At 32.3% G+C, this 27,111-nt stretch overlaps 1 protein-coding gene across 5 annotated transcripts in view; it reads right to left on the bottom strand.

Annotated features, from left to right (window-relative positions):
• Positions 1–27,111, bottom strand: part of USP34 (ubiquitin specific peptidase 34) — a 214,361-nt gene that overhangs the window by 29,932 nt on the left and 157,318 nt on the right. For all 5 annotated transcript variants that reach the window (XM_081069154.1, XM_081069153.1, XM_081069152.1 and 2 more), the window contains 22 exons: positions 26,818–26,978; positions 22,937–23,002; positions 21,507–21,653; positions 21,362–21,418; positions 21,188–21,265; positions 20,701–20,795; positions 17,450–17,622; positions 14,440–14,593; positions 13,320–13,398; positions 12,120–12,173; positions 11,913–12,008; positions 10,142–10,206; positions 9,975–10,050; positions 9,838–9,885; positions 9,656–9,721; positions 7,691–7,771; positions 5,961–6,046; positions 5,292–5,460; positions 5,118–5,192; positions 3,793–3,944; positions 240–288; positions 56–160 (listed from right to left, as the gene is read on the bottom strand). In XM_081069154.1, coding sequence (XP_080925280.1) covers positions 56–160; positions 240–288; positions 3,793–3,944; positions 5,118–5,192; positions 5,292–5,460; positions 5,961–6,046; positions 7,691–7,771; positions 9,656–9,721; positions 9,838–9,885; positions 9,975–10,050; positions 10,142–10,206; positions 11,913–12,008; positions 12,120–12,173; positions 13,320–13,398; positions 14,440–14,593; positions 17,450–17,622; positions 20,701–20,795; positions 21,188–21,265; positions 21,362–21,418; positions 21,507–21,653; positions 22,937–23,002; positions 26,818–26,978 — 2,132 coding nt within the window. The remainder of the gene's footprint in view (positions 1–55; positions 161–239; positions 289–3,792; positions 3,945–5,117; positions 5,193–5,291; positions 5,461–5,960; positions 6,047–7,690; positions 7,772–9,655; positions 9,722–9,837; positions 9,886–9,974; positions 10,051–10,141; positions 10,207–11,912; positions 12,009–12,119; positions 12,174–13,319; positions 13,399–14,439; positions 14,594–17,449; positions 17,623–20,700; positions 20,796–21,187; positions 21,266–21,361; positions 21,419–21,506; positions 21,654–22,936; positions 23,003–26,817; positions 26,979–27,111) is intronic.

Genomic DNA, 27,111 nt, shown 5'->3' with positions numbered 1-27,111 from the left:
AATATTTTTTTCAAAATTAACAAAAAATTTTTTAAGACTGTTTCTCAGCACTTACATGTTCTGCAAGTCGATTATTATATCGACATAGGCTGAAAATCAGATTACAAGTTTGTCTTATATTGATGCCATCACGAATATGTTGAAACAAGAAGGGAAATCCCTGTTAAAAGCAAAAGTTGCTCATTTAAGAACTGTCATTTTTGTGATTATCAAATGATCTAATTCAGAGAAGGTATTACCTTTCCTCCTGTCAATGCTGCCATGTCAGTCTGAGATAATGTCAAATGCCTGAAAGAAAACATTAGTGAAAATAAGTTTTTCTTCCCTCTGTACTACTTTATAGCTATTTCTATCATGATACTCATCAAAATTGTTGATTCAATTACAACTATACCAAGTCATCATCATAAAATGAACTTTGAACTTTCTGCTAGCTAGACTTGCTTGCTAAACATATTTTCGACAATCTCCCAAGGTTCCAGGATTGGCATATAGAAGCTCAAATCTACTTTAGTTCCATCTAATTAATTCAATATTTTGTTATAACACTAGGATAGGTTTAATTTAGAAAGCTTTTTTGACATGCGAACCTTCAATGCAAAATGAAATTAACAAGAAATACTTGAAGAGTTTTGCTTCCCAGTTTAAAATCACTGTACATTTCTTTTTAAACTTATTACAGAAAATTTTAGTACAAAAATAGAAAGAATAGTGTAAGTATCCCATCATTCAGCTTCAAATTACCAATTTGTGGCCAGTCTTGTTTCAGTTGTACTTCCTACTCACTCAATATGGACTATTCTGAAGCAACTGCAGATATTCTATCATTTAATCCATAAATCTCTTAACATATTTCAAAAACATAACCACACTACCATTATTCACACCTAAAATAAATCAACCATTCCTTACTATTATACAAATCCAGAGTACAATTTCCTCAAGTTTCTAAAGCAATTTTTTTACTTAATTTGTTTAAATCAGGATTCAAATAAAGTCCTCTGTTGCAATTGGCTGAAAAGTCTTTTAAAGCTCTTTTAGACTATTGGTTTCCCCTCTGATTTTGTTTTCATCTTGCAACTTATCTGTTGAAGAAAGCAGGTGGTTTGTCCTATAAAATTTCCCACATTTCCATTTTGCTGATTGTACCCTTGCAGTGCTGTTTTAACATGTTCCTCTGTCCCCATATTTCCTACAAACTGGTATTTAGGTGTAAAGTCTTGATCAAATCCAAGTTTGACTTTTTTAATCAAGAATACTTTATAGGTGGTGGTATGGATTTCATTAGGAGGCACACAATGAAAACTTGTCTTTCTTTTTGTAACCTTGTTTTCAGCCAATGATGATCATTTCCTAGATACATTATTTCATTTGGGGTGCAAAATATTGATATTCTAATTCCAGATTACTTGCTCATTTATCAGCTCAAATACCTTTCATGACGAACTTCCTCTCACTTACCATTTGTTTGCCACGTAGTATAAGTCTTGCAGGTAAAGATAAATGCTTAATATTGTTCCTCTATTAATAGGTTTCCAAAATTATGACTTGGTTATCTAATATATTCCAAAGGTTGTCAATAAGTTTTTAAAACTTTTGTTTTTAGGTATCATTATGAACTCATGGATTTAAACATCAGTCATGCATTTTAGTCCACTTATAGCTATTACTATTATTATTGATGCTCAGGTTGCCCAATCTATGACCAGTAGAAATTTCAAGTTGGCTCTTGAGGTCTTTTAACATGACCTCAGTAGACTTTAATAGCCTCTGCTTTACAGAACGACAAAACATTCCCAACTTCCCATTCATTTCTTGCCCTGGAATTGGCCATATTTCCAAGGACCCTTGATGTTTTTCAGTGGGAAATGGTATCTAGAGACTATAACCTAGATGCCAGAGGTACTCATTGATTCTGAGTTGGACAGGATTTCTAAGCCTTTTCAAAAAATGGAAGTTATGTAATATATTTTTGTTTGCTCAAGATAAAAATACAAGAATTCTACTGATTATTTCCAAATTCAGTTTTAAATACGCTATATAAAAACCCTGCTATCTTATATTTGTATTTTTTTCTTTTGCTGAAAATCTTGGTTTCTAATAACATTATCTTATTTGTTTTATTCTATAATATAAAGAGTTTCAGGATAATTCCAATTATACTACCACCAATAATTAAGGATGATTTTACAATTATTTTTGTCCTCCAGGTATATCCTACTAGCAATTTACAGTTAAATTAATGTGCTCTAAAGTTACTTTAATTCCTCTCTAGTGGCTATGCCATCAGCTCAACATAAATAGGTTCATTTATTTCAGTCTGCTTTTGATTTTTACGGATTGCAATTTATTAATTTATTTATAATTATATGAAAACATTTCCATGATGTCAAAGTTAAATCTAAAACAGAAAATAATATGTATTCTAAGAAGTCAAGCTTTCATTCCTTTCCCCTCCAGTCTGTTTTCCCCTTCCCCAACCACAGGAAATTTTTTGTTTTTGATTTAGTCTTCAATTTTAAGAAATACAGTCAATGCTTGTTATTTGTAGTACTTGTGTTCTATAAAGTGCTGCAAACACCAAATAAACGAATAATTCAATTACTGTTTTTGAAATACAGGGTTAATTTCATGTGAGCCTCTAGTCACAACATTTTTGTCAACCAATCGGTATTGATGTTACCTTGTTTTATGTGTTTCTGTTTAACGATATCTTATTTAATACATATTGATTCAACAGCATTGAACTCACAGCAAACAGCACTATACAGCTCATAGCTGAATGAAGCTAATTTAACATGTGAATTTTCTCGCTAAGGCACATTATGGCTTTCTTGAGTTTTGGAGAACTAGACAGCACTTAACACTATGCTCGGTGGCCATTTTAAACAGCCAAATCACCACCAAAAAGCATAAATGTGAAAATTGTAGCATATACCGCAAAAAGGACATTTGTTTACAATATGAGAACTGAAACAGGAATGCAGAGTGTCACCATGTTTGACCTCAGCTGGGCAAATATATAATATGCAACTCCATTTTTTTTGCAACACTGCACATGTACATTCTGCAGTCCATGAATCACTATAAAAGCTCGTTAAGTACTGATTTTGGGATTACAAATAAATTTTAGCAAGTAGGCAAATTCACAAATAGATCAATTAATAATGCAGATAGAGGGAGACACACACACACACACACACGCCCTCTCCTCTCACACTCTCTTGTTCTCATAGCCTCCCCTTTCTTAAAAAGTAGCATACTATATACACTTTTCTCTACCTTGCCTTTTTTCACTTAGTAATATATTTATCTTAAAGATTTCTCCAAGGTAGTACAGATATATTCCATACTACCTTTTTGCGGCTATAGAGTACTCTATTGAGTGGATGTCCTGTGTTTCAACTAGTCCACTCTTGGTGGACACTTCCAGTCTTCTGCTATTACAAACACTGCTTCAATAATTAGCACTGCGCATACATCTTTCTATATATTGGGGACAGATTCTTAGAAATGAGGTTGCTAAGTTAAAGGATGAATGCACATATAATTTTGCTAGATATTTTACTGTATAATTTCTCCAATGTGTATTTCTAACATGACTCAGGCAAAGTTAAGAGTTTGACGTACAAAAAATTCAAATACTTATGCTACAAGGGTTGATGAATAGTGGTGTTATTATATAAAAAGAATTAAATAACAAAAGCTACTGAATTAACAGTGGTGAAACAATTATGTAAAAAGAATAAAAGCAAACATGCTTTAAACATTTTGAATGTTGAAACATTTCACCTTTCTGAGCGAGACTGTTCAACCAAAAGAGCAACTAAAGCTATCATTTTTTCAAGGGCAGCTGGCCTGTATTTTTCCTCTGCCAGAGAGAGGATATCTTCTTCCTCCTCCTCTTCTTCCCCTTCTTCCTCTGACAACACTTCAACTTGAGGCTACAGAAGAATAAAATCCAATTGTAATGCAATATTAGTTTTAACAATATCTTGAGAGCACATAACATGATTGCTTTATATAACTGTCCAGGGTAGATGGTGACAGCAGTATGCATCATGAAAAACAACCACTCAAAAGCTTAACCCTAACTTTAAAAGTCTAAACCACATTCAAGACAATTTTAGACCTAATAGGCAAGACTGTAAAGAGCAATGATTCTCAACACTGGGACTATTCACTATACCTAAAGGGAAAAATCCTTTAATAATTTTTTTTCGTATAGGCAAGTCTCTTCTTGGAAGATAAATCAGAATAAAAATATATCTGAGTATAATAAAACAGTATTTTCTATTCAGTAAAATTGCCAGTTACACAAATTAAGGAATTCTCATTTGCAGTTTTCAGATCATCCAAATAGTAGGTATTTCAAAGAGATATTCACTTGGGCTTTGAAATGCAAGAGACTAAAAAGATTTTATGATCTAACAAAAGCAAAAGAAAAGCCATCTAAACAAGCAGCCATATAGGCTAGAATTAAATAGTAACCATTCATATTCTGAGAAGCATTACAACATAGTGGTTAATAGGTTAGGTCAGGAGTCCGACCAAGGATGAAAGCCCAACTCACTGTGATCTAAAACAAGTTAACGTCTTTGTGCCTCAAGTTCCTCATCTATAAAATGGAGATAACAAAAGTATTTACCTCATAGGTTTGCAAAAAGGATTAAATAAGATAGGGCAAATAGAACATTTAATCCAATGTGGTCATTACAGACAACACAAAATTCATGTAATATTTTAATATATGAATAGACCAGCTACTTAAATTTTTGGACGATTCTGACAAACTTAATAGAAAAGGGCTTAAAAAAATATGGCCAACAAAAATGGTCACCAAAACAATATGCTAATGATAGAATACCAAAGTAAGTGGTCATCATTTTGCCTAAATTTATTTGCTTTGTTCCAGGGCCTTACCCAGTGAAATTTATTACTGGACTGTTTCTGCTCTTGCTATATCCATTAAAAATATCAACCAAACATAGACCCTTAAAATTATCTAATATCAGGGCCAGAAAGGACTTTACAGAGCTCAGATATCTAATGATTCTCCATGACACACTTGCAAACATGGCCTTTAAATTCCTGACATGAGACAGAATTGTACTTACATTTTCAGGCCCTTTGGTTCCCATGTAAAAATGTACCATTGTAGATATGGCTTGCAATGAAAGCAAAAACTGGCTCTAAAAATAAAAATATTAATTTAAAAATATGAAAACAAATAAGCTTTAAATACTGAAAATAGGTACATAATCCCAGAAGTAAACAAGATATAGCCTCACCTCTTCTTCACCCATTTTGGCAAATTCGTAAAGGAAGGCAAAATACTCTGTAAGATGTTTACTGTGAGGTTTTACACCATGTTCCATAATTAATAACAGAGTTCTCACAAATCGAGTGACACATGAACGACCACCAATATCTTCTACTGAGGCATCCATATCATCGGACCTGAAAATATAATTTAATATATTTAGAGAAAGTATGAAGTCTGGAGACAGAAATTCTGGGAGGAGAAATATATATATATTTTTTTAAATAGTTAAAAAGCAGTTTATTAGAAGAAAAAGTACACTCCAAAGGGTTTGGAGCAGCCCCTGAGCAAAAGCAAGGCTCAAAAAAGGCCGAGAAATATTTTTTAAAACCTGAATTTATCTCTTTCATCTTTGTAATAATAAATACCAATTACAATAATATAAGTAGTCGGATTCCAATTATTACGTCTGGCTAAATCAATCTAAACAAAAAAGATGAAGTCACAGTTATTTGTAGAGGATTTTTGAAGCTATACTTAATTAAAAATAAAACAAAAAGTTTTTCCTTCTTGATTTGTATTATTAGATTATTTTCAAATAGAAGCACCTAAATATTTTAGTGTGGCTATTTAAAAATACTTTGTAAGCAGATCATCAAAAAGTTTAAATATAAAATGTTCAAAAGGCACTTCTTACCCATCTTCCATTCCTGGTTGTAGATAGAGATGAGCATGGACAGGTCTAAGTCTCTGAATCACGTGTATACACAAACGCTGAAACATCTATAAATGAAAAGATGTAACAATTCAAGGGCCAACTCACATCAGATAGCAAAGATATTGAAAAATTAACAAGATTCAAAATTCTCTGCCATCCATTTACATTTTGCCCAGATTATATTTTGACATTCTAAAGTTTTCCTGAAATCTCAAGTATAGACTGAAGATGTAAGGTGAAGTTTGCTTGAAAAACAGTATTCGGTTTTATAATAAGGGAAAAAACAACAAACAGTAAGTTTCAGTAATAGAGATTACCAACAACAAAGCTTCACAAAACCCTCAACTAGAGGAGAGCCTCTAAATAAGATATAGAAATGCCCAATAAGCATATAAAAGTTGTTTGATATCATTAATTATTAGGGAAATGAAAACCAAAATCACCATGAGATACTTCTTCTTACCCATTAGGATGGCAAAAATAAAAAAGACAGTATAACAAGTGTTGAAGAAGATGTAGGAAAACCAGAACCTTCATAGATTACTATAGTGGGAATATAAACTGGTACAGAAACTATGAAAAACAGTTTGGTAGTTCCTAAAAAATTTAAACATAAAGTGACCATATGACCTAAGAATTCCACTCCTAGGTATGTATCAAAAAAACTTTGAAAACATATGTCTACACAAATATTTGTACATAAATGTTCATCATTTGCTGAATGGATAAACAAAATTTGGAATATCCATTCAATGGAAAATGATTTGGGGGGAAAAAAAGAAATGAAGTACAAATACATGACACAACATTGATAAATCTTGAAAACACTGTTAGGACAAAGAAACCAGTCACAAAAGACCACATACTGCATGATTCCATTTATATGAAATGGTAAGAATAGACAAATCCATAGAAACAGAAGCAGATTAGTAGTTGTCAGGGGTTAGAAAGAAGACAGGATAAAATGAGAAGTCACTGCTAACAGGTATGCGGCTTCTTTCTGGGGTGTTATAAAATTAGATAGATGTTGGTTGCACAAATTTGAGAATATACTAAAAAAACACTAAATTTTACACTTTGAAAGGTTTTGGTGAATTTTATGATATAAGAATTCTATCTCAATAAGAACTGGAAAGTGGCATATTTCAGATCAAATTTTTGGTTTTGTGTCATAAATGAAAACAAAGTAGTATTTACACTTTCCTTGTCTAAATTTTCCGATTAGAAAAACAAATATTCATGTGACAGTTCAGAACCTATATTCATTTAACTTTCAAGGTCATTTCAGAACCCTATCATGGTTAAAATATCTTAAGGATCCAAAAAATAATCAGTACAACTTATAAAGCAATCATAACAGAATCTATAACATAACAGAATCACAAATTAGAGAATATACTAAAAAAACACTAAATTTTACACTTTGAAAGGTTTTGGTGAATTTTATAAGAATTCATCTCAATAAGAATTGGAAAGTGTCAAGAGAATAGCTTTATATCTATCTTCCTACAACCAGGAAATCTGAAGGATTTAAGTCACTTGATTGGAATGATAGTTGATTTGCTAAAAGAGATTCGTGAAAACAATAGTAAAATGATTTTTATAAGAGGTCCATCTTTTCAAGCTACTTTAAAAACTGGGTTAAGACATATTCACAGGCAAATTTAGAATAATTTGAAAGATACTTTTTCAAACAAATTTTTTCTCACCTGTCTCACAATTTGGTTAGGGCACTTAATTAGTATCTGCATTGGCCACCAGTCATCATCAGCCATGCGGTCCAAAAACCACTGTAAAAAAAATAGTGCAATTTTAACATGCAATCAGTACTTGTTAAATGAGATAAAAATTACGTAAGGATTTAACTTCTAAGTCAACGTTTCAATTATTATAAGTTCTTACCAAAGGAGATTCCTCAATTTTTAGAAAGTCCAAAATCTAAAATGCCTAAAGTCATAACCAGGATCATCTTATTACAGATATCCATGGATGCCATTTAAACCACAGATGCCATTTACACTTGATGGCAACCTACAGTACTTATCACAATAAAATGGATACTCTTTTCCTTTTAGTCCTCATAAATGTCATACTAGAGCATCTTTTGTTCCCATTAATAATATGATCTGAGTATGATTTATTTTATGTTTAAAAACAAGTTATGCTCTCTCAATCACCAAACACATGCTTCTTTATCTAAGATAAGAAAAATTTCCCATTGATTTCAAGACATATTTAACTCCACTATTAAACTGTACTGCCTAGTTATGCTTACACACAATTACTAACAAGTGAAGAGAATTTTAAATCCTTGATCGAGTTTCAGAGGCAAATACTTAGTGAAAAAACTAAAATAACAAATTTATAAAGAAACAAAACCACAACAAAACAAATTATGACCTAATACACCCTGTGGATCTATGAAACAGCTTTTAAAAAATCATCACATGGGAAGGGAATAGAAAAACGTTAAATAACACCAGGAGGATGCAATCAGCCAACACCAGCATGGGGAAAATCCTGCAGAACAAATGATGAAGTGAGAAAAAGAGAGAGAGGAAAAAAAGAAAGTGTTATAGATGAAGGGAGGTTTAAGAGAGAAGAACAAAATGTGGGCCTTGTTTGAATACTAATTTAAACACTCCATCAAAAGAACATTTTTTTAGACAATTAGAGAAAACTGAATAGGTATTGGATGTTAAGGAATTGCTCCTATTTTACTAGGAGTGAATGGAATCATGTTATATTTATTTTTTAAATCCTCATCTATTAGAGATACCTACTGAGCATTTATGGATATGGATGGGTTTGCTTTAAGATACTTCAGTTCAAAAAGGCATGGGGGATAGGAATAAATGAAAACAAAAGAATGTTACTATTTGTTGAAATTGGGTGATAGGTACATGAGTGCATATCTTTCTATTTTTGTGCATGTTTTAAAATGTTCATTATAAAGTTTCAGAAAATTATGCCTTTGTATTTGAAATTTACAATAATCAAATTCTCCTATTTCACTGCTACAAGGCATGATTAGATGAACTTCTATAAAAAAAAAATCTTCCAACTGTTTTTATCTATTGCATACTATGCTGCTATCTCCCACCTCTTTGAAACTTATAAGACTTGAATTCCTAGGAAGATTAACACACCACTTTGAGAGCTAATTAAAAATGATAAATGATACTAAGATGGCAATATGGTTAAGTGATCATTATCTGTGAGCAGATTATCCCTTAGATTATCCCTTAGGGATATGTCTCTCTTATAATGAAACATGGGAGGAAATGAAATTAGACATAAACTAAACTAATATACTGGGATATATGCATTTTTTTCTCGGGGGAGAGGAGATATACATTTTTAAGTATTTTCTGATAACATTCAAAAGTGGTTAAGAAACATCTGGTAGTCTTTTGAAATTTCTATACTTTTTCCTTCAACTACATGGGTGGAAGCCAAGGATTTTTAAATAACTTAAAAATCAATTACTCAATCAGGGAAACAGATTTGATACATAAATTATAACTTTCAGCTATCATGTAATTTTAGGAACAATTTACACTGGGCTCCCTATAATTTATAATGGATAAAACAATTTTGCTGTAGCATCTAAGAAAACGAAACAAAAAAATGCATCTTAAACTATGCATTGTTTGTTGAATTATTCACCTCACCTCACAAGCTGCTTGACTATTATTAAACTGTTTGGTCAACAATTCAATCCACTGAAGCATTGTGGGCTAAAAAAAGAAAAAGAAAGAAGTCACTGAAGGCATAAGGACTTCTGAGCTAAAAATAATGAAAACCAAAAAATATCTGATAAATGACGTAAAAAATCACAAAATAAAGCACATACCTTTTCCTTTGAATGAATAAATGTCTCCAGGACAAAGGAAGTGCTTAACTGTAAGAAAAGATAAAATTAAGCAAAAAAGTATTTAATTATTTTAAAGTAGTCAATTTTGAAAACATTATCTAAGGGTTAGATATTACCTTTGCTGTCATTAGGGACACAGCTTTGGGATCTGGTAAGGTACTGGGAATACAACTACACAACTGCCACATAAACCTAGAATTTAACAATAATAAGTTAAAATTCTTACAAGATAAAATTTTAAATGTGTAACAAAAAACTGTATTACTAAATTTACCAAACTTACCCAAAATATGTGTGTTCAAAAATGTTTTTGTCTTGAAGAAATTGCATGTTATCATGCCAAATCCACTGAAGAAAAAAATTTAACATTAGACATCAGAAAGCATGTGCTTCATAATTTTACCAATATTTTTATTAGACAAAAAAGATTTGCTCTAAAAGAAACAAAACCCAAAATAAATGCATTTAAAATTCATGTTGATTTTTCCCCCAGGTATATGGAATATGAAAGTACTGTAAATTACTAAATCTGCTCTAATTTATCATTCCGTATTTAGCTACCTCGAGTGATTATGGTTTTTAAAAAAGATTTTGAAAGAACTCTGAAATCGCATCTGTCTAAAGACCAAATACATAAATAAATAAAACTACATCATATTCCATTTTGATAAGAACAGGTTATGAGAGAAAGGTTTATGTTTAAAAAGTGATAAAATACAGAACTTTATTAATTCAGAAATACAGAACTAAATTCTAAAATACAGAATTTTAGAATCTTTAATTCTAAAATACAGAACTTTAATGAGAGGTGATTTCCGTTTACTCTATAAAAATCATGAAAAATGATTATTTCTGACATTAGCCCTATAGAATTACTCTGCTGACGTTTTATGTTCCTTCACCTTTTTGTATACCCCAAACATGCTCTAAGTCATTGTCTATTAGTTCCATAAAATCATTTTTATCTGGAACAAATTTATGTTGTGATCATTGATATTACTGTGTTTATCCCTGTAAATATTTTCAACTACGTCTATTTGCCACCCCCAGCCCACTACTCTAGTCCAGAATCAGGTCTTATAACTTTGTATTAGACTTATAACCTTCTATTCCACATTGTATTTGGAAAATCACAGACCTAGTCATTGCATGGCCTTGCTTCAGGGTTCTTTCTCCTCTAGCATTTCTAGGCATACAACTACCTATAAAACTGTAGCCACAAGGAAGAGTTTTGACAGCATTCACAAAGATGAGTATAATGTCTTGAAATCTAGTAAAGAACTTAATTTTTTTGGTAAATCCAATTCAAGGATTTAAAGAAGACAATATTCTTGGCTTTTTTTATCTGTAATATTATGGGTAGGCAAGATAGTAGTTAAGAGTGTCTGTTTGGGAAACAAAATCCACTCAGTCTTAGAGGTTTGACCACAACAATGCAAATACCAATGGATCAATTAAATAGTAAAAACGGAATTGTCTAGGTGGAAGAGTACATTTTTATTGGGTATACCTTTCTGGAGATTGACTTTTTATATGGCTAACTGAATTTATAACATAGCCACAACATACACTGAGTGGTGCATACACTATATAAATCTTAAAACAGTAAAGTAACATTACCTATTACTACATTATGAAACAAAGAAAACCTCAACTACAAATGACACACTTTTTAATATATAAAATACACATTTCAAATAAACATACACTGTACATTTATGTATAACATGAAATGAAAGAGAAGGAACACTTGCAATCCCATCACCAATCCAGTAAGCACATTGCCAATCATACAAGTTACTTGTGAGGTTGCCCTAAAAAGGTAACCGTTTTACCTTTCTTATTTTTCTTCAATGTTAGTAATAATTATTTTCCACTCCCTTTAATTTCATTCACTTTACATTCACCTATCATATACCAAGACTATTTGTATACAGGTCTACCCTGGATTACAGATCCTAATGTTGTCATAGCCTGTTCTTATAGTACTGTTATTACTTGCATAAATACTTAAATATGCTTTAAAATTGTTCTAAAGTTAAATTAACTTATACCTCTAGTAATTCTGATGAAACATCAAATTTGTATTCTTTCCCATTTTCTTCCTCTGGTTCCATGCGTTTGTAAAACAGCATATATGCACTGTGTGTCTTTAAGAGGGGAAAAAATATATATTTTCATTTCCAGAAAATATAACTATAAAAGCAGACAACATGGAAGAAAGAAAACAATGTAAAATTATGTATGAAAGAAATGGTTACCTTTTCAAAGGAGAAATCCATAAATTTATCTGTAACAGAATCGTAGGTCTTGGTCTGTTTAAAAAAATAAGTTTTCCCTCTTTAGGAAAATAGGTATACTCAGCTATATTTATATATAAAATATTTCAGTAAAAAGCTATTTAATACTTTGTAGTAACTTTGTAAATAGTTTTCAAATAAGATTACATTTATAAAAATCCTGGATAGTTTTGGCTAAGAGTACTAGAAAACAGATTCAAAACATATTTTAAGGTACATTACTAAAATATATCAAGCATAAGAAAATAAAATGGACTTGCAAGTCCATTTTATCTTTTAAAAGAAGAGCTTTGCAAAGTTTACTTTTTTCTCATTTTAGGAAATATCCTAGGAATAACATCTAGCGATACAATGGTTTAATGACGGCTTTCATCATTAATTCATTATTTACTTTCTTCTATTTCCTAAGTGTTAGCAATTTTCCTACTTCTCCTTTTCTATTCAGAATAGTACATAAGAGCACCAAAGAGCAATAAAAACGTCCTTCAATGAAATCCAGAATATGAACAGTTATTTCACAATAAACATATGTATTAAAACGAAAAATCGGTTTATCTGGGCTTATCTGTGAAATGGAACTGACTAATACTTGACTTGTGAGAATCAACAGGATATTTTATTACAATACGACTCCAACCTCATTGTCTTTACTTCTTTTTTTCCATTGTTTTTTCTTATGTCTTACTGCTAATTATGTAACAGATACCTTTTTCTACTCTGTCACTAGTAATAACCAGGTTGGTGCTACTTTATAAAAGGTACTAAATTAACAATTCTTTAAGTTCAGCTCAAGCCAAGTTTCTGGTCAAAAATTATGAAGTCAATAAACAGTAATTTCTTTTGACTCTAATCTCAAAGCATTCAAGATAACAACTTATTCAATAATAATGTCTCAAAGCAATGTAATCAATTCCTATACTATTATTTTTTTAATTTTAAGTCTTAACTTTCATCAGTTGAAGGCAGAAATAGTAATTTTTAAAATATTTCTGTTTAATATATACTCCAAACATACTAAACTTCTAATAATGCCACTTGAATAACTGTTAGATTTAATCATAGTGATTAAAAGAAAGTTGAATGATCCTGCTATTGGATTTGATGATACTGCAAAACATTTGGAAAGTCACAAACCATTTAAAATTTCTAACTAAAACTTACTGTCATCTCTCCACCAAAACATTCAGAGGCAAGTTGAGCAGAATCAAAAGGTTTTACCTCAGCATCATTAAAAAGATACCTAAAACAGAGCATAAAGTGTTAATCAAGTATATACATACTAAGTACCTCTATATTATGCCTATTTGAAATATATTTGGATTACATACTGATTTATTATAAATGTTGATCAAACAGAAATTCTAAGCTTTTGTTTTGACAACTCGAATCACTAGAAATTGGGAATTTAACAACATAGCCATAACTACCCTAAAATTTGAAAATCTATTTATAACCTAGGAGTAATACAAGTTCATTAAAAAAAAGTTTACGTAAAGATTAACATGTGAAGTTATTGGACAGAAAAAGATTAAGAGATGAGAGAACTTCCAAAGGTAAAGATGCCATTTAAAAATTTATTATCAAAAAAGATTCAGAATACATTTAGGGTATCATGGACATGATGGCTTCAAGAGTGAGAAACAGTTGAACAAAACTGCAGATCAATTTACCAATGTAAATGTTCAAAGCAATATCCCAAACACTCAGAACAATGAAGAGTAGCACAGATATAGTCTCTATATGAGATTCTATCTAACATCTGTGGACCAAAATCAGTTATTAAGGATTGATTTAATTATTTCCAACCATTAACTTGATAAAAGATAATAAAATAAGAGTGTGTGTGTCTAAGGGGCAAGGTAAAGTGAAGAGAGCAGAGCACTTCTAACTATAATATGTAAGTGCTTTGTGGCCACCCTGTAGAAGGCATTCAGTAAACAACAGTGCTTAAATGAGAACACATATAAGACTTGGAAGATGCAATATTGTTTATGAATATAAAGTTGCGTGCACAACTTTGTGTTCATTTTTCTCAGGGAAGCACTTATCAAATTCTCAAGAGCCTAGAGATCCATAAAGTTTAAAAACAATTAATTTGTACTATCTTTTGAAAGTCACTTTCATTTAAAAATATTGTCTAACCCCTTTTCCTAACTTTATAGAAAATTTTTAGAAAACTAAAATCAGAAAATATATCTAAAGAGAAATCGACATAAAAACAAATATTTGTAAAACAAAAAGATTTTTTAAAAATCCCAAGAATAAAATATTTAAAACTCACCATTTATTATTTTTGTAAGCATGTGGGTTGACTATATCTCTGATGAAACTATAATAGTGCCCACCATCTGCTGTTCCTGTGTGAACAGTCACTCCTATCAAGTCATACTCATAGCTCTCTGTGTCTTTTGAATGATCACTGACTTCCTTAAAACCTGAAATGATTTACATAAAACAATGGCAATAACTTTGAAAACTGAACACAGTGACATCTTAGAATCACTTTACATATTTAATGTACAGAAATAGACAGATACTTTATATATTAAAATAAGCACAAAACAACTCTATTTGCTAGTCATTAACTGTCCATAGCCTACAATTTTAAGGAACGGAATGTTTATACAAATCATTGGAAAAACTACGTGTTAGTGTGTAACGATAGACAACCTCAACATAATATGTAAATAAAATGTGTTATTTTTGTTTAATCTGGCTATTCCTTTGGAAATAAACCCGAATGAAGCATTTTGTACTATTTTTATTAGGAGCAGGAGAACAAGATCTGAAAGGGCATTAACATATTTATGTTTTTTAGTTTCATGTTAAGGAAAATGGAGCACTATTCTGGTGGCAGGCTTCTGTTTATCTGTTAACAGAAAACACTCTGTATTAGATTTATGTAGATAAAAATAAAAGATATACTTCCCACTCATAAAGATTTAAGTTTAAAAGGCATTAAAGATACTAAAGAAAAAAAACTACAGAATGGTGTTAAGTTTTTTAAAAATGCATGATTTACAGTCTGTATTCCCAGCATCACCTAAAGGGAAGAGTACAGTCGGTCCTCTGTATCTGCAGATTTCATACCTATGGATTCAACTAAAGGTGGATGGAAAACAGTATTTGGGATCTATGGGTGTGACTCTGCGGTTTGGCATCTGTGGATATGAAGGGATGACTATATTTATTGTTTTATGCCATTTTATATAAGGAACCTGAGCATCCAAAGATTTTGTTATCTGCGGGGAGCCCTGGACCCAAGTCCTTGATTATAGTTGAGGGATGACTATATAAACAGAAGCAAATAAGTGAGAGGAGATTTGGTTACCTTAAGTGTACAATCTAAGCTAGAAAGTTGAGCTACAATTCAGTGGAAAGGAAAAGAATGGCTGACAATGTCAAAGCAGTGGCTGAGGAGTTTGGATGTGCTAGGGTCTGATTCTGAATGCAACACTTGTGACCTAACAAATTCCTTTATATTGGCATAAATTTCTGCTACTTCCACCCATGGAAGCTTCATGAAAAATACAATAAAGCAGTTTCCTGGAAAGTCTTGCTATAATTTTATAAATGGTTTGAAAAAAGTTCCAATAAATACGATGTATATATTCAATGCCCATTTCTTAGCTTCACCTGTTTTTTCAAACTTATCATCTCTGCCGGCTCATTTCCTACAACTTCTAAGCACACTTAAATTCTCCCTTTAAAAATTTCCTCCCATAACTCCGTATTTCTTCATAGCTACAGTCACCATCTTTTCTCCTCTCTTCAAAGAACAAGTATGTTGTTCTCTTGAAAGAATACCCTACACTCTGTTTATACCTCTCATCTCCCATTTACTGGGAGTAAAACATTAATTGAATGCTCATTTAGTGCCAGGCAATGGAGTATAAAGATCAAAACATTGTTCTCTTTCCTAAATCTTATAGTACAGTGGCTTCTTCAAACCTTAAAAATTTAAATCAGCAGAACTTCTTATACAAAGAAAACATTACCAGGACCGTTATTATATAAAATGGAATTTCTCTGGCTAAAGAAGAATGGAAAAGGCAAGAGCTGGACCTGTTCTTTCTACTTTATTCTCTCATCTATTTTCCATTCCTCCTCACCTTTGCATTCCTTCAACTGCATACAGAGAAGTCTAAAAATCACTGGTCTGGTGGAAATAATGACAATTTGGAAGTAACTACTTATAAACCAAGTACCCTCTTTAACTCATTGTAATCTGCCTTCCTGTTGCAAAAGCCAAATTAAATTACTTTGATAAAGGTAACCAAAGATTTACATGTTTGATTATTTTCCATCAGGTTCTTACTGGAACTACTCCTTTTCTTTAGCATTCAATACTTCTGATCACATTTCCTCTTTCCAGCAATCTTCTAGAAATACTGACCCTATTTACCTAGCTGATTTAGCCAGAAAACTGAGTGATTCTTGACTTTTCCTCCACCCTCTAGCAGCAGAGGTGACTGAAATGTAAGCCTCATAGGGGCAGAGGTCTTGCTCTTTGCTGTCAATATATTCCCATTACTATAATAGCAAACTACACAGTAAATAGATGTTGAATATTCTGTTGGATTCATTTAGTCATTCAATCAAGTCCTGTTAACCATATCTCCATACACTGCTCTCCAACCTTACTGGTACGTTTTCTCATATAAGCTACCATCCCTGTGGTTTACTGGAATGGCCTCCCCATACCGCTATAATCTATGTTTATTGCTATAGTTAATCTTTTCAATATTTCACCCTTCCCTTCCCTGCTTAAAATCTTCCAAAGTTTCACACTGAATACAGACAAAATTATTAACATGGCCTACAAAAAAAATGATCTGGCCATTGCCTTTTGCCCATCTCATCACCACTCCCACCCAGCAAAAGAACTTACCCATTCCTCCCAATCTAGCTCTTACTCAAGCTCTGCTTCAACGTCACCTCCTCCTGAAAGCCCTGATTCCCCTAGATCTGAAATATAGTTACTGTTTTATTTGACAACACATTATGTTCGTAATCTCTTGTTCAATAAAAGACTCGCCCATTAGACTTTAAGTTCTACAAGGGCAGGAACCATGCTTATCTTGTTCACGAATGTGTCCCCAATGCCTAGAACATAGGCCTAGTAGATACTAAATACTTAGTAATTAAGTGAATGTGCCATACTGCCTTTAAAAACATTCTTCTAAGATTCAATTTAATTTTCTTAAATGTATAATCAATTACAACTTTATAATTATGACTATCCTGTTATGGAAATTTACAATAAACATAGGCAAGAAATAGAAAATTACCTTCTTTCCTGTCACTCTTTCCCATAAGAAAATCTTCTGTATAGGGTGTCATATCCAAACGTAATGGGAAGGAAAAGTGTGTGTTCACTTTCTCTTTCATCATCGTGACCATATTAAATGTATATCTCATAGTATTGAAACTCAGAATGCGAGGCAATTTCTTAAAACATGCCCTGAAAGACAGAAAAAAAGAGGAAAAAAATAACTTGTTAAAAATTGTCTTTCAAAAGTACTTCAAGACATGACTTTTTTCATTCTGAAAGGGCTTTACTAGATAAGAAAAATAAACAAAAAATTACAGTAGACTGGGAAATACCATAAATACATGTAAAGGTACAATGGAAGCATAAAATGGAGTCACATCATACTTCAAAGCAAGGAGTTCTTTAGTTCAGAGTTTTCTTTTCCACCTTAAATAACAGACTGAAGTATTTTTGTGAACTATAACTGCAAAGTATGGCTGTATCATTTATGTAGATGAATGACCCTTAACAAGTTACTGAACCTTTTTGAGCTTAATTCCTGATTTGTAAAACGGAGATTAAAGTGCCTACACCCTACAACTTTTAGAATGCTGTATAGCAAGTATCATTCAATAAGTGTTGCCTTGAAAATAGCCAAATTTGAGCATCAGAAGACCTTCCAGTCTACCTGATGCATGATCTCTGTAGCTCTGAGAAACAGAAGTATAAAAGTAATTCAAAACAATGAGGGCTTATATCTAAGTATGTGAGTGTGTATGTGTACATGTGTGTTTATAAAGGTGACAATGGTAACTGAGGACTTGCTGACGGATAAACGAGATTGGGACTGGGGTAAGGATATGTGTGTATGAAAGGCTAATCAGTTCTGAGCAAAGGTTTTACTAATGACCTTTATTAATTAGGAAGGTTTCTACATTTGATCTGATCTCAGAATTAAAAAAAAGAACTGTTGCCTGATATTACAACAATAGCAGCAACAGGTCAGCTAGTTAGTTACCGAAACCTTACAGTTGACATAATGCTAGTTCAAGTTTAAAAGAACCAAAATTTTGGTTTAAACAAAACTATAAAAGCTTGAATTTATGAAAAATATACATTTCGAGGAATAATACTTCACTACATAGGATTCAAAAGAGAATTTGTTTAAACTAAGAGGTTAGTTTAAAAAATAGGAATTTAAGGAGATAAGGAAGAGGAAGGATGTCACAAACAAAGGAAATAAGTCTAAAAATTCATCCTTATTATTTGAGAGATTGGCAAATAAATAATGAGGTATAGAGTAGAGTATAAAAGAGTCAAATGATGAAGGGCCTTGTGTATAATGTTAAGACTATGAACTTTATCCTGAAAGCTAAGAGTCACTAGAAGACTTGTATTGGGCAGTGGAACCATGCATTAAGTCAGAGGATGAAAGATATCAACACATCTGCAGAGATGAGAGTTTATTTTACAGACCTAGTAAATCTATGAGACATACAAGTAAGACAGATGGAAGAGCACAGCATTCTGAATCAGGTAAATTGATTTGGGAATCATTAGCAGCATGTCGGCGGAGATTAATGTTATGGTGATAGATAAAATTATTCATGAAAGAATAAACAAGCTGAGAAAAACCAGAGGTATGAAGACTGAGCAGTATATGTTCCTCAGCACATTTCTGTAGAACATTTACTATGTTATTACAAGCATCTAAAAGGATGGTAAGAGTACAAAAGACTGAATAACACTTAACCTGGGAGAGATGAGACAGTATTTCAAGAAAGCAATAGAATCGGGTTAGCCAAAAGAAGGAAATGTTTCAAGACATAGGAGATTATTAAGAATGACAAATTTATTCAACAAGTTTATTTATCCCAACTGAAAAGAGATTCTCCAAAGAACATGACTCAGTCTCTTAATTATCTTTTATTGACTCCTCATTATATTCCTCCACAGTAACAAACCTTTGACTCCATTCTGTGTGAGTCCTTAAACTCTTACCCTGACTCAATTCATGAGCTTGTCTTCTGCCTGTAACTGCCTGCACAGCTATGCTTTCATTTGAGCATGTCCACCTACAACCTTTCTCTTTTGCAAATAACTTGACTTCTGAAGATTGAGAAAAGGAATACATTCCTTTCAAATGCTTTTTTACCTGGAAATATCTTCTTTTAAGCAATGTGAAGCAAATGGCTTTTCATTTACCCCCTTCAAACATGCTCTGATCTATTTCATCTAGAAAACTACTGTTTGATTTCAAAGCTCTTTCCAGATTCAATCTTCCTTGCTGTTATTTTGTCAAACTTCTAAAAGGAATGATCTATACTTGATGCCTTGTATCCTGACAACCTTGCTTCTATTGCTGCAACGTGACAAAATACACAACTAAACTACCTTTTTGAAAAAGTCAATGCTTTTACTCAGCTGTTATTTTTTCCCGTCTCTGTGAACTATGTCAATGAAATACCTTCTTCTTGAGAGTCTCTTCCCCAATTTATGAGTTACCATCCTATTTTGATTTTCTTTCTTTCCTGGCTTTGATTCTGTTACTTTTTTCTCTGCACTTTTAGGTTGGCTTAAGCCTCAGTTCTTTACAATAGTTATGTTCTTTCTCAGTCAGATGTTCTGATGGTTTCAACCAATTATGCAGATAATCCCAAAATCTAAATGTCAATCACTTGATATCACTATATATTACCAATCTTGTTTTCTATTAATGGTCACTGCAAATCCTCTACCAAAATGACGTAGGCTGACCTAATCCTGGACTTCTTGCACATAAAAGGTCAATTGTATTTCTCTGCCTTTGCTCTCCTGGTAACTAACTGTATATAGTACTCTTTCAATCTAATTTCTAATTAGTCATTCAATACTCACCTGCAGAACTGAAATATCTTTACCCAACTACCCTGTACTAAACCAGCTATCTGAGGGCTGGTTCATAATAAAAAAAAACACTCTCTCAATTTAGAGATTCAGAGGAGGACGTCTTTAGTTCATCAATAGACTATTATGCTCCACTGAGTGCAGAGCAGAGGTCTAAACAATAGACAGATCTTAATAAATACCTGATTAATAAAAAGGCAAAAATTTTTTTAAAAAATTTAAGGATGTTTGAAAGTATATTTCAATAACTGAATGAAACGTTACTGTATAAAAATGAGCTCCAAGCAACTGACCTTAAAGTTAATCAGATAATTTTCATAAAAACTTTAATTTATACTGTTTGTGTTTTACTTCCATTTGATGATTTACCAAAATGATAAAAATTACATTTGAAAAACATACCGTTTTTCAGCTCGTACTTTCTTCCCACAATGAGAACAAGTATACATGTTGTCGCCTTCTAAAGTATCTTTAATAGTAACTTCATCAAGAGATTCCTGTGTATAAAACAACATTTAAAAGTTTCATATTATTGTTTACAGCATGCAAAAATACAAAAATAAGTAATTACAATTTGGGCAGAATGCACAGAGGAAATCAAATACTTTTTATAAAGTGAATTCTTAATTTCAGTAAATTGTTTTCCCCTTGTACTGACAAAATGCTCCATGAATCTTACTAAAAATTTCAAAAGCGAAGTATTTCAACTTCGGGAAATATCAGCTTTGTGGTCTACCTTTAGTTCTTATTTGAGTAGCACAGCATAAAGAAAATAGATGGAAATATGAGTTAATTTTCTCTCAAGATGGCAAAACAAATCTGCCATATACAAACAGTTAAAAGCAGACAAAAGTCTAAATATATATATATACATATATATATTACTCACATAAATATTCTTCATATCAGCCACTTGGCACCTCACGGTATAAAATTCTTCAGCAGTCTGACTAACATGTTCACAATCCTGGTCAATTAACAGTCAAAGATCAGTAATTTATCATAATAGGCTAAAATACACACTAAGATTTCCAAAAAAGCAAAGAACAGGTAGAAAACTTACCAAGGATACAACATTGTTTGTAATTACACCTCCAAATAAACTTTTGACTGTATTTTTCTTCAAAAAAAAAAAAAAAAAAGTCAGTAATTAAAGTTGGGAAAAATCTGCAAAAATTTCAAAGAAACTTTAATTTTCTGGTACTAACCAGTTCTGGAGACATTTCTTCAATTTTGGTAATCAAATCAGTAAAAAACTCTGTCATATCTTTCTGCTCTCCAGTATTCAAGGGCTGCTTATCCATGGTGTATGTTTTACAGAAGGGTCTAGGATTGTATGCTTTGCATTCACTCTCCTGTAAAGGAAAAGTGGGAGGTGGGAAAAAGGGTTATAAAACAATCAAATAAACAAATCTAAGTCTCAAATAAAAAGAAAATTTTCACAAGGGTCATGAATAAACATCAAAACAGTAACAATAAAACTGGTAGTAAATCTACAAAGAAATGTTTAAAATGCTCTCTTGTTTTCATTATTTGATATCCATGGCATTTTCAGTTTAATAGTTTTGGTGCCAGAGGTGCTTAAATTATCATAAATTTTAAAAATTTATATTTTTTTAAGAGTAGGCATTTCTAGGAAGGATTTTGGGACTCAAAGGACCCAGATTTATATTGTGAAGTATAAAATACAAAATCTGTTCGGCTGAATATGCTTTCCTATAGTTTCCTGCTTTGTCATTTCAGATGGCAAACTCTGTTCCAGCTCTGTTAAATGGAGATTAAATATGGAATCAAGGGATAACCAGTAAATCTTTCAATTTTGTTAAAAATCTCATTTATTGAGTCCTGATTAAGTATCAGAAGCTAAAAACAACAGGAATAAATATAATCTCTGTCCTCAAGATTCTAACAGGTAAGACAAGTAACTTTCAATACAAGTGGTAGGTATCACAGAGTTTTGGTAACTTGGGAGAGACACTGTGGAATCTGTCACCTCTCAAAGAAGGTGAAAATCATGTTGATTCTTGAAGGATGACAAAAAGAAAAAGGAGAAGCGTGCTGAGGGAAGAGTGCTACAGGCAGAAGGAGTGGCACAAATAACTGCACAAGTGATAAAGCAACAGGATGATGAGCTTCAAGGGGCTTCTAGTTACTATAGAGTGAGGGCACAAGTGGGGAAAGTTGAAGGGAAGTGGAAAAAAAAAAAATCACACAGGATATGTACTATGCTGACGAACCTGAACATTATTCTGCCCATAATAAAGAACCACTGAAGAGTTTTAAGCAGGGGAGTAATATTGTAAGATTTACTTTTTTTAAAATTGATTATTTTTATAGTTTTGGGGGTAGGAATTAAGAGGGACAAGGAGAAATCAGTCAGAACATTCTAACCCTAAAGCGGGTGACCCTATGACAAGAAAAGGATCAGGGCATTCTACAGACAAATAACAAGATGTAGATGACTGAAATATGGCTGTTAGAAATTACAACAAAGAATACCAGTAACTGACAAATTCAAATTAAAAAATAAGAATAAACACTCAGGATAGCGTCAATACAAATGAACTCCATTTAATGATTTCAGCTTTGGTGAAAAGGTATATTTAATTAGTTTTCCATACACAATTCTCAAACATACCATTAAATATGTAAACATTTTTTGAAGCTCCAGAAGAGTGGTCTTGTGCTTCATATCTTCTGAATACTGGAAATGAAAAGAAAACTTTCCATTAAAAGATATTGATGTACTAGAGGGTAAGAGGGGTGAGTGGTGGGAGATGAGGGTAACGGGGATCTCTGGGTGGTGAACACACAATGGGATTTATAGATGATGTAATACAGAATTGTACACCTGAAATCTATGTAAATTTCCTAACAATTGTCACCCCAATAAATTTAATTAAAAAAATAAAAAATAAAAAAATTAAATTAAATTAAAAAAGAAGAAAAAAAAGATATTGATGGTAGTAAATTAGACATTCAAGCAAAGAGAGTATTACAATGTGCTTAAGACTGTATTTATTTGCATTCTTTTAGTTATGAGTAGGAAAAAACACAGAGACAGTCTATTCTTTCTTCAGCAATCTTAGCATTTTAAAAAGTGGAGTATTTTGTTCATTATATAAACACAAGCATTACTATTATGTAAAAAAACTGAATAAAGAGATCTTTAAAAAATCAATTTCCAGATCAATGATCACTTGGTGCAATGTTAATTTAAAAGTTGGCAATTTTGTAAAAACAGAAAACATCTTAGGTGTGCAATAAAGTTGTTTTCCACAAATAAACCCACACTAAAAATATACATTAATAACTGGCAACTCACCTTCATCTAGTTATACCTTTACTTTTCCTAGAAAAATAGATCCTTAAACACTGCAGAGCAATACTGGCCAAGATCTCTGAAAATCCTCTAAATACTCAATTATCATTAACTGAGATTCAGCAATCAGGCTAGACTCATTCAATAGAGATTTAGTAAATAACACCATCCTTTTAGGAGACGCCCACATTCATGCCAGGCACTTTTTAGATCTACTCTATCTCATCCAAATATTAAAATAAATATATGAATTATCATCATTACAAATTACTACCTGTCATAATTCTGAAGACTCTCTGATAGTTTCATGGAATAAGCCTCCCATAGACCAAGAGTACACACTAGTTATTTGTGTTGAGTGAAACTAGTAAGAGTTATATTCAACGGTGGACACAAGATAAGGACACTGAAATTGGGATCTGTTTAACATGTAGTTAACCATAAAATTATACGATATTAAGGAAATAAGAATTGAATAAAAGGAACCAACAAACTTGGCAAAACAATTACATTTTATTCCTGGCATATGGGAAAGTTAATATTCCATGAGATTATAAGAAGAGTCACATAAAATGACATTTTTCAATATATATATATATCTAATACACGCAAATTGTTAATAATTCAGAATACAAAAATAGTCCAGAATAAAGACCTGGATTGGTATTTTCATTACTGGAGAATAAAGTATTAATTGACTGAATAACAGAAGTGACTGAATTCTTTAAACTCAAGTCAAACAGAGGATATTTTACTTAATGTGCAATTTCTAAATAAATATATACCCTAAATCTGTATGTATTTACCACATAAAAGAATACATGTTCACACCCATTAGGGTGACTATTATCAACAAAACAAAAAAATCACAAGTGTTGGCAAGAAAGTGAAGAAACTGGGGCCGGCCCGGTGGCTCAGGCAGTTGGAACTCCATGGTCCTAACTCGGAAGGCTGCCGGTTCGATTCCCACATGGGCCAGTGGGCTCTCAACCACAAGGCTGCCAGTTCAACTCCTCGAATCCTGCAAGGGACGGTGGGCTCGGCCCCCTGCAACTAAGACTGAACACGGCACCTTGAGCTGAGCTTCCTCCCAGATGGCTCAGTTAGTTGGAGCACGTCCTCTCAACCACAAGGTTGCCGGTTCGACTCCCGCAAGGAATGGTGGGCTGTACCCTCCTGCAACTAGCAACGGCAACGGGACCTGGAGCTGAGCTGCGCCCTCCACAACTAAGACTGAAAGGACAACAACTTGACTTGGAAAAAAAGTCCTGAAAGTACACACTGTTCCCCAATAAAATCCTGTTCCCCTTCCCCAATAAAATCATTAAAAACAAACAAAAAAAAAGAAAATGAAGAAATTGGGATTTCTGTGCACAGTAGAAATGTAAAATGGTGCAGCAACTATGGAAAAATGGCACAGTGATTCCTCAAAAAACTAAATATAGAATTACATTATGATCCAGCAATTACACTGAGTATATAGACAAACTGCTTTCAGATGTGAAAGCAGGGGTTCAAATGTGTATTTGCACACACATGTTCATAGCATTATTCATAATAGCAAAGCATTATTCATAATAGCAAAGGTATAAGCAACCCAAAAATGTCCACTAACAGATGAACAAATAAAACAAAATGTGGTATACACACACAATGGAATATTATTCGGCCTTAAAAAAGAAGGAAATTCTAATACATGCTACAACATGGACGAACTTTAAAGACATTATGCTAAGTGAAATGAGCCAGTCACAAAAGGACTAAGTATTGTATGATTCCACTTATATGAGGTACCTAGAAAAGTCAAATTCATAGAGACAGGAAACAGAATAGTGATTGCAAGGGGTTTAGGGGAAAGGAGAATGGGGAGTTAAGTATTTAATGGGTACAGAATTTCAATTGGGGATGGTGAAAAAATTCTGGAGATTGACAGTGGTGATGGTTGCATTGTGAACATACTTAATACCATAGAACTGTACACTTATTTATGGCTAATATGGTAAACTTTAAGTTGTGCACGTTTTGCCAGTTAAAATACATGTAGCTTTCTACGAATATCAGAAAATGGAATAAAAGTAACTAACATTTTCATGTAAATAATCAAGTGCTCATTTGACTAGAATACTTTCCAAAGTCACATCAAATTCTTTTCTGTATGTACTTTTTATGTAGACACAAGTCTAAATTTAGTTCTTAGACAAAAGTATCATTTATGAGGCTAACTCACAATTAGCACATCTAATTGTTCTTTCTGTTGCTACACACTAATTCCTGACAGTGTTAATGGTTTAAAAGGTGATCGTTAATATGAAGAAGAAAAAACAAGACCAGCTGAAAAGAAAATGACTAAAAACATACTTCTTTGTTAATAACTGGTTCTACAAAATTATGCAGACGGGACCACCAAATTTAGTCACAAAAACTTCCATGCTAAATGAAATCAATTATTTAAAGATTTTTAATCATAATTTGTCTCAGATGAGAAACTTAAAAACATCAATATAACTAAAGCCAAAAACCAAACCCACTGAGTATACTACATATTGGAGACATTAAAGCATAACTTAAAAATACTATGGATTGATTGAAGATATATAAAGAATGGCAATACACTGTTGGGGGGCGGAGCCAGGACATCAAGATGACATGATGGAGGAAAACAAAAACCCAAGTGCAAACATAAAGAAAGTTTGCCAAGAAATGTTAAAAGCAGTGCAGACAGCAAATGAAAAATAGTCCATGGTAAAAAAAGAATGAAAACTAGAAAGAACAAGTTAACAAAAATAACCAAGCAGAGCTTACCTAAACAAATTAGGCCTGCAATCAATTTTACTTTGGGATAAACACTAAAGAAACCAGTTTAGATTCTGGTAGTAACTTCCCTACTTTGCTTTAGGCTTTATTGTCTATGCAATTAATATTTGTATTTATTTTTTACTGAAAATACCACATTCGTTATATACACTGACTGTGTATATTCCATCACTGTTTTGAGAAATAAATTATACCATGTTAGTAGTAATCTATTGAAACGTAAAAATAATCAAAACATACAAGAGTTAGTTATGTAATCAAATTGTCATTTTAAAATTCATCAATTACTTTCTCAAATACTTTAGTAAATTGGGGGAAAAAAAATCAAGATTTATCAATAAAATTTTACTTTAGTTTTACTTTTCAAAGTGAGAAAACCGTACCTTAGCAGTGAAGACGGCCTGTCTTGCCTCAGGTATCATGTAGAGCTGCTGAATAGTGGAAGCCAAATAACAAGTTGCTCCAAGGTTAGTCAAGCCAACAAATCTACACTCAGCACGGACATCCTCGTGAGGCCAGTAGTCCCATTTATAAGGTGCATGGGCTACTGAAAAAAGAGGGAGGAAAAGATGCCCCCCCCCAAACAAACTATTAAACATAACATATTCTGTTTCTGTTAACTACCTCAATATACATAAAACATTATATATGGTCATTTAAAAAAATTAGTAGGAACA

This window comes from Rhinolophus hipposideros (assembly GCF_964194185.1).
Source record: "Rhinolophus hipposideros genome assembly, chromosome: 12".
In the NCBI taxonomy this organism is placed as follows: Eukaryota; Metazoa; Chordata; class Mammalia; order Chiroptera; family Rhinolophidae; genus Rhinolophus; species Rhinolophus hipposideros.
Note: the sequence above shows the minus strand (reverse complement) of the source record. Positions and strands in the feature narration are given on the sequence as shown.